The sequence below is a fragment of the Aythya marila genome, assembly GCF_965140915.1.
Source record: "Aythya marila genome assembly, chromosome: 2".
Taxonomy (NCBI): Eukaryota; Metazoa; Chordata; class Aves; order Anseriformes; family Anatidae; genus Aythya; species Aythya marila.
In genome coordinates, this window is record NC_139043.1 from 144,222,484 (window position 1) to 144,230,032 (window position 7,549).

At 53.5% G+C, this 7,549-nt stretch overlaps 1 protein-coding gene across 1 annotated transcript in view; it reads right to left on the reverse strand.

Annotated features, from left to right (window-relative positions):
* SNTB1 (syntrophin beta 1) overlaps positions 1–5,568 on the reverse strand; it is a 115,016-nt gene extending 109,448 nt beyond the window's left edge. The window contains exon 1 of the mRNA XM_082753648.1: positions 4,952–5,568. Coding sequence (XP_082609774.1) covers positions 4,952–5,513 — 562 coding nt within the window. The 5' untranslated portion in view covers positions 5,514–5,568. The remainder of the gene's footprint in view (positions 1–4,951) is intronic.
* Positions 5,569–7,549: the final 1,981 nt, after the last annotated feature.

Here is a 7,549-nt window from a genome sequence, read left to right on the forward strand (position 1 = left end):
GGGACAGTACCATTCGTGATCCCATATCATTATCCACATTCCTGGGAGGGTGAGACTGCCCTTCAGCGAAAATTTTTACCCTGGCAAAATTAAAGTACAAATACTGTTTTATTAACTATAGTGAAAGCTTCCACTTTTTTTTATTTCATTCTGTCTAATGGTTTAAAGATTCTTCACAGAGTTATACCAAGTTTTTGGTTCAATCTTCCACAAAGGAATTAACGCTAGGATTTTAGAAAATGCTTCTTTTCTAGTGATGCTTAACAGGTACCCAGACTTTGTATGTGCAGTCGAATCCCAACCCCCTCGATATATTTAATCTTCTAAGCACCTTGAAGGAGACAATACTAAGCCGTAAGGAAGACTGATTTCCAAGCTGGGGGGTGAGGGGAGAACCCTGCACCCGGTCCAAATAAATCCCCTACTGCCTTATTTTCTTTACAGTAACTGAGAAAGAGGGCTTGAACCAGATTTACTGCAAAGAGGATGTACTGATTCTTATCTGTGAAAGGTGATACGGACTGTCTGGACTGCTAAATTAGCCTGTAATGTAATCTAATCAATGAAAGACACATCGAGTGTTCCCACTCAAGCTTCCCCATCAGCTGCAGGCAGCTGAAACAATCCAAACTGAGATTCACAGGCACTGCTCAGCTCTGGTATGGTCGGGAACAAGATTACCTCCTCCTTTACCTTTCAATTTCACTTTCAAGCAGATGCGTGCCAAGGGCAGCTACATCGTCTATGAAATATGACACAGCCCCGAAGTACAAAGCATTTCCCTACCTGCGTATCTGCTGGAACAATACAAGCAAGCAAACAAACAAACAAACAGAGCATTTTCCCCATACATTTACTGGAACTGTAAGGAGTAGCTATGCATACAAATTGCAATCACTGAGATTTACAGCCCTGATTGTACAAAGCAGTTGCATGAGGTAGGCACTTACGAAGCGTCCCGTGTCTCATTTTCCCTCTATACTTGCAAGGGACACATTTCCTTGGTTAAATAATGTATTTTAACCCCCTCAAATCTCTCGTTGTCAGTACTTTACTGAAAAAAAAAAAAGGACTGAAAGGCGGGCAGAATCACTTTTGTTTTGTCAAGAAAACATTTCAAAGGGGTAGGAAGTATTGTTACAATTCTTACAGAGATATTGCTTGGAGAATAACACGTGTTACTGCAGTATACAGTACATCACGCTTTTCTTAGACTGCTTTAGATCTGTGGATTACATCCAAGAGGCCCGCGGAAGATAACTATATTTGTCCATATGCTAAAATTCACCATGCCAGTGGCTGCAGCTCCATGGGCAATTTCTGCAAACCCAGGGAGACCACAAGAGCCTCGTCTCACGGGAGCTGTAGCCGCTGCCTTGCAATTGTATTAGTTTAATTGAGGATTGCTCAAAGCCATGAAGAACTCTAGCAATGCCAAGAAGATGCTCTTCTCCTGCTGCACACCTGACACCACCATCCTCAGAAGCTTGTCTGCACACTTTTGGCAAGTCAGGAAAAGATACAATATCCAGCATACAAGGAGGCTGTCTTGTCTCTCACGTAGAAAAATTCTTTGCTTTATTGAATGCTGGTGAGAAGTTAAATCCTGTGTGTCCCGAACACCCAAAATCAAAGCCAGGACTACAAGCTGGACACTGGTGCTTGCCCTGCCCTTGCTCCCCTGCAGCCATGCCCAGGCTGTGATGGAAAGCCAGCAGGAAATTAAACCCTGGAGGCAGAAGAGGTCCACCCCTACAGATGAGGAGAGAGCAGTATTTCTTAGAGTGTAACTGCATCGTCATCACCACCTCTTGAACCTTCTGCCTCCCAGCTCCTCCTCTGGCAGTGCTGCCTGCTGCCTGATTTCCCTTCCACTTACCAAGTGTCACCTGCTCGCAAGGCACCTTGGCCAGTCAGCCCTGGAAGAAGGAACTGATTTATATGACTTTAGCTCAGTAGCTGGAGTGTACATGAAGGCTGTGACAGACCCATGTCCTTCAGGGGCGGAAAATGAGAGGACAGAACAACCCAGGATGGCCAATATCTGTTAGAGCAGGACCTCTCCCACGGAGCTCTGCAGCTGGGCCACCCTGTACCGGCACAGCTACTGCACCCATGCCACCCCCAGCCCTTCAGCAAACAATTTCCATTTCCACCAGCTCAGAGCCGGCAATCAAGGAGGCAAAAGGGGCAAGTGTTAAAATCTCGCGCTGCCCTGTGTGCAGACCGTCCTGTGCCCGTCCCCTCCAGTGCCAGCCCTGCCTCCCACGCAGGGGCACTGCCGAGGGATTTTCTGCTCCCTTCCTCCCCGCAGAGGAATGCAGGAGAGATGGCAGCTTAGTGCTGAGCTGGTGAATGCCTCGTTTCACTAAGCAAGCAGTTTTAGGAAGGACGCCGTATAACAGGGCTCCAGTGCTCTGACGTGGGGTGCGCTGAGCCACGCTGACCGCATCTTCACTGCTGACAACCTCCAGCAAACGCACAACCCTAGGAGCCTTCCCAGGAGCACACAAAGCCCTGGACAATGCCAGGAGCCCTCTGTCTCCATCTCATACCCTTAAATCTGCTTAGCACCTCTCATGCTAAGCACCTTGCCGTGCTTCTTCAATTGCTTTGAACCAACTTCAGCCTTTTGGCTCTGCAAGGCACGAGCACAAGTCTCAGAAACTCCCTAAAAATGCAAATGTCACATTTTGGCACTGGAAATGAGCGCTGGCAATGCACTGCTAACTGGAGGAATATCTCAGGGAGGAACTGTGCATGTGCCTTTCCCAGCCCCAGCACACAGAGCTTTTTGTAACGCAGAACTCCCCAAGAAGTCAGGAAACAGCAAATTCCTATAGTCCAGAAGGCAAGGAAAACCAAGGCTCTCCCTCTGATACTTTTAAAGAAAAAAGAACTTTTGGATATTCCTTCCTCTAGTAATAAAAAGACCATTTTAGACTGTGCTACGGAAGAAAGAGCTCCAAAGTGAGAAACTGAATCTGAGAGTTGTTTCCAACTGCCTGCTTACACAAAGCACTCATGCAGAGAGGCTCCTGCACCTCCTGGGGCAACACTGGTGACAGTCCTTAGTTTGGATCCTCTGCTAAAACAGCGAGAGAAAGCCAGGACAAAATACTGATTTCAGTGCCTGAATATTTTAACGACACACAGGGATGACTACTGACACAGGCTCTCGATTTACAAATTACAAATTCCATTGCAGAGACAACCACTGAAACACATCAGCCTACACCTCCACGGAGCAAAGAAATGCAAGGAAACCGCTGCAGTGGCCAAAGGAGTGGAGAGAAGGAGGGTGTGAAGCATCCCTGCTGAAACAGCTTCATCTTCACTCTTTCTGGGAGCAAACCTGGGTTTTTGTAACAGGCTCGTGCAGCAGCAGTGCGTTCAGGTGCTGTTATTGCAGGCACTACACGGAGGGAGAGCCCTGCAAGCCCGATACGCACTGCATTCCTCGTTAGATCACACCACAGGTCAGCTGCTGTCTGGCCTGCACCCCAGGGAGCCCTTGTGCTGTGTAAACAAACCAGTGGCAGAATTTAGACATAACAGCTCCATTCAGACCCCAGCGAGGAGTTCACATGGAGGCTTCGCGGCGGTCTCTGTACGCGGTTCAGCCAGCAGGGAAATGACAGAGTTTGGCCATGCAAGCACAAGGCGCACAGAGGGGGGATGCAGCAGCCCTCGGCTTGTTAAACCCTCACCGGGCAGGGATTCAGCCCCAAGTTTTCCCTGCAACGTGGACAACACCAAACAGTTTCTCAGCAGACGCTGCTGCAGATGAAATTTGCTCGCCTGCCCTCTTTACTGCACAGACCCAATTCTCAAGCTTTTCCTGTAACTTTCTGCCAGAGTTGGTTGGCTGCAGCTGATGCTCAAGTGCATCCCCTAACCGGCAGCAGTGCTTCCCTCCGCTGCTCCAAATAAAAAAGAGACACACGTGAAACAACGTGTGGTGCCTAAAGGCATGGGGACACTGAGGCAGGAGCACCCAGGGGCTGGAGGAAGGCGATGGCAGAAGGGACGGTGCAGCAGCACGCTGCAATGCCACTGACCTGCAGTTAAATGAACTTGTGGGCAAATATGGGATCACTTTATCAAACCCGTGCCAAGGGCACTGCTGAAGCTGCTCATTCTCTCAGGTCCAGCAACTACGTGAACCCCGGGGAGAAGACAAGGATAAGAGCATTTGTGAACACCTCTCCCCTCATGAGCTGGGTGTCCTGGGGAGCTCTGTCCTGTTTCTGCTCAGCCCCTCGCCAACAGAGGTCCCGTTTTGGGGTCACCAACCCTGCACTCCTCCCTCTCGTGCTCCTCACTCCATAGGCGACTTTGAAGCTGTTTGTAAGAACAAAACCACCTCGGTCCCCCTTGAGAAACGAAAGCCCGCGCTTTTTGGGGCCAGTTCATGCAGGGCACTGCCGGCGCCATCCAAGCCTGCTGCCCCCAGCCCTGCAGCCAGCAGTGGGGCAGTGGCAGGGGGTGAGGAGGAAAGCGGGCTCAGGAGCAGCCCCACAACCCCTTGCCTGTGGGGCTGGGGGTCTCCTTCACCCCTTCAGCCTCCCCCTCCCCCTTTTTGGGCTGAAAAGAAGCGAGGACAGGCCAAGTGTGCATTTGGGGTGGGAAGGGGGATGCGGACAGGCTCAGAGATGCCACGACGTGATGGAGCCCCCACAGTGGGATCAGAAACTGATGGGGTCTGGAGCTCCTCTGCCCAATCCTTGGATGGGAAGAGGATGCAGGGCTGAGACCCCAAAAACCTGCCGTCGAGGGGGGAGCCCTGCGAGGCTCAGGGGCAGATGGAAACAGGCTGGAAGCAGCCTGGACGTGCAGGGAGCACGGAGCCATCCCCCCCATCCCTCCTCCACCTCTAGGGCAGCCGAGCCGAGCCGAACTGACCCTTGGCATACCGGGGGACCCCGTCCAAGCCCCTTTCGTCCCCTACCTTCCAGCAGCACCTCCTTGCCGGCCCTCTTGAGCGCCTGCACCGCCTCGTCGTGGGTGGCATCCCGCAGGTCGGTGCCGTTGACGGCCAGGATGGCATCCCCCACGTAGAGCGCCTGGGTCTGGTCGGCCGCCAGCCCCTTGAAGATCTTGCTGATGAGGATGGGCATCTTGTTCTCCTTGCCCCCCTTGATGCTGATGCCCAGCCCGCCCAGCTCCTGCTTCAGCACCTTCACGCACCTCTTCTTGTTGGACACAGCCTCGGGCACCTGCTCGGGGGGGTCGGTGAACGCGGTGCGCACCGCCGCCGGCCCCCCCCCTCCGCCACCACCGCCACCACCACCGCCGCCACCGCCGCCCCCTTCTGCCCCTCGGCTCGCCGCCCCATCGCCTCCCAAGCCGTTGGGGGCCGCTCCGTCGGGCCGCTCCTCGCCGCTCAGCACCAGCGCCTCGCCGCCCAAGTTGGCCAGCACTTTGTGCCAGCGCTCCCGCACCAAAACTTCCAGCCAGCCGCTGCGCTGCGCCCGGCCGCCCCCGCCGCCGCCCGCCGCCGCTACCGCCATCTTAGGAGCATGCTGGAAACGCCGAGTGAATGCAACCCGGTTAACCCCCCCCCGGTTAACCAACCCCCCCCTCCCCTACTCTCCGGCACGGCTCGGCACGGAACGGGAGCCACCGGACTTGAGCCGGGGGGCGGTGAGAGCCCGGGGTGGGGCGAGGAGCCGCGGCCGCCCCCCCGGGGCCGCGACGGGGCGGGCGCACCTGGCGGCACCGCCCGCAGCTGGGGAGAGGGGGAGAGGCGAAAAACGCGAAAAACGCGAAAAACGGGGGCTGTGGGGGTCGTGGGGGGGTCTCTTCGTCCCGTCGAGGGGGCGGTGGACACGCGTGCTCCGAGCCCGGTTGCTCGCTGCAGCCGTCTGAAGGAGGTGGGGGTGGCGGGGTCCCAGCCGCGGATGGACTCGGTGCTGCTGCTGAGGGAAAAGGAGGCTCGGAGACGGCTGGGGGATCTGCCGCCAGGCTCGTTGGTCCTTGTAGGGTGGCGTTTGGGGCCGTGGGGACACGCTGGGAGCGGTGGTGGCCGCCCCGCACAGCGCAACTTCGGCGCGCCGCGGCGGTGAGGGGAAGGAGGGCGGTGGGAGGGGTGGGGGTAAGGGGCTGCTGGCAGAGGGGTTGCGGATGAAGTGCAAGTTTTTCCTCCGCTTTTTCTCTATTCTTTGCATAAATAAATGGATTAAAGCAAATAGGTGGCTCAGAGGTAGTGTTTTAGTCATAGAGTCGAAGTTACTTCACTGCTCTGTAGGATGAAGACAGTAAATGATTTTCATGGATCCTTTCGCATGTGTTGAAACTCTTTTCCTTGCCCCTCAGTTACCAAGTTTTAATCCCATGCAGTCCATGTGTCCCGTTTTTTTGCCTTTCCCATGCTCACTTCCCTCCTAGGATGCAATAGTGTGACCGATGTGGGGCTTGGGTCCCCAACCCAGGCGTGAGAGAGGACCAGACCATCACACCAGCAGTTTGGAGGTGCCACCAAGCAATTTGGGGCTGCTGCTGTGCCACGGTGGGACACTACAGCCACCAAGACCACCTCAGTTTCCCCTCCATACAGCCTGACTCCAGCTCCTCCATCAGCTGGACTGAAAACTGCAGCAATTCAGGAGCACTCAGCACATGCAGGAGCAACACTTTGGGGGTTGAGGCTACACAAAATGCTTTCCCTTCCCTCCAAAAGACAGCAGAAGGAGGCCTCGCTCAACCCTCCTCTGTCTGCAGCCTCACCAAGGCTGCTCAGGCACCTCCTCCCCAGAGGAATGCAAACCTGTGCCCAAGGAGAGCCGTAACCCACCGGGATGGGTTATTCGAGGATAACGGGTGGGCGGGGAGAGAGCAGACAGAGGAGAGGTGTCTTCATTTCTCATGTTAATTAATGCGAGGTGAAAAACTGTAATTAAGTTTTCAGGGCTGTGGATCTAGAGTAAAAAGAAGTGTGTCCCGCTGAACCTGAACAGGGCACCCAAGCCCAAGAAAGGACTCGGCTGTAACACTCCCTTTTCTCCAGCAAGTCTCGCTGCCTAATTTAGGTTACAATACCCTGTTGCTTATTTCGTCCAAGTGACCAGGCTGAGTTATCAAATCAGGCATTTCTGTTTCCCGAGGGATCAGCTCTTTACAATTTTTTCATGTATTTTCTTCATGAATTACTAAAGAATTAGCACTGTTGCTAATGGAAATGTGTCCCTTAGTATTTTTTAAGTAATTTAAGAAAATCTACCAGAAAAAAAAAAAAAAAGAAGAGTCAGATGTTTTCTGTCATGTTATAAAATGTAATTGTGGAAGGAAAGGAAATGTTTAGTGCCTCACCATTCTCTTTCAGCACACCGAGCGCTTTGCCCTGGTTTCTGAGGGTGTCTGGTCGTCCTGTGGGGTTCCTGTGCATCCACAACTGCACCGCCTGTGGCTGAGAGCTGTGCTTGTTCCAGCTGTTTTCCTTTCCCATTCCAGCAGAGGTAAATATAAAATTTCCCAGGGCCAGCATCCAGTGTATGGTTCCCTGGTATGAAAGAGGCTTTATGGCAGCATTCACTGCCTCCTCCTCCCC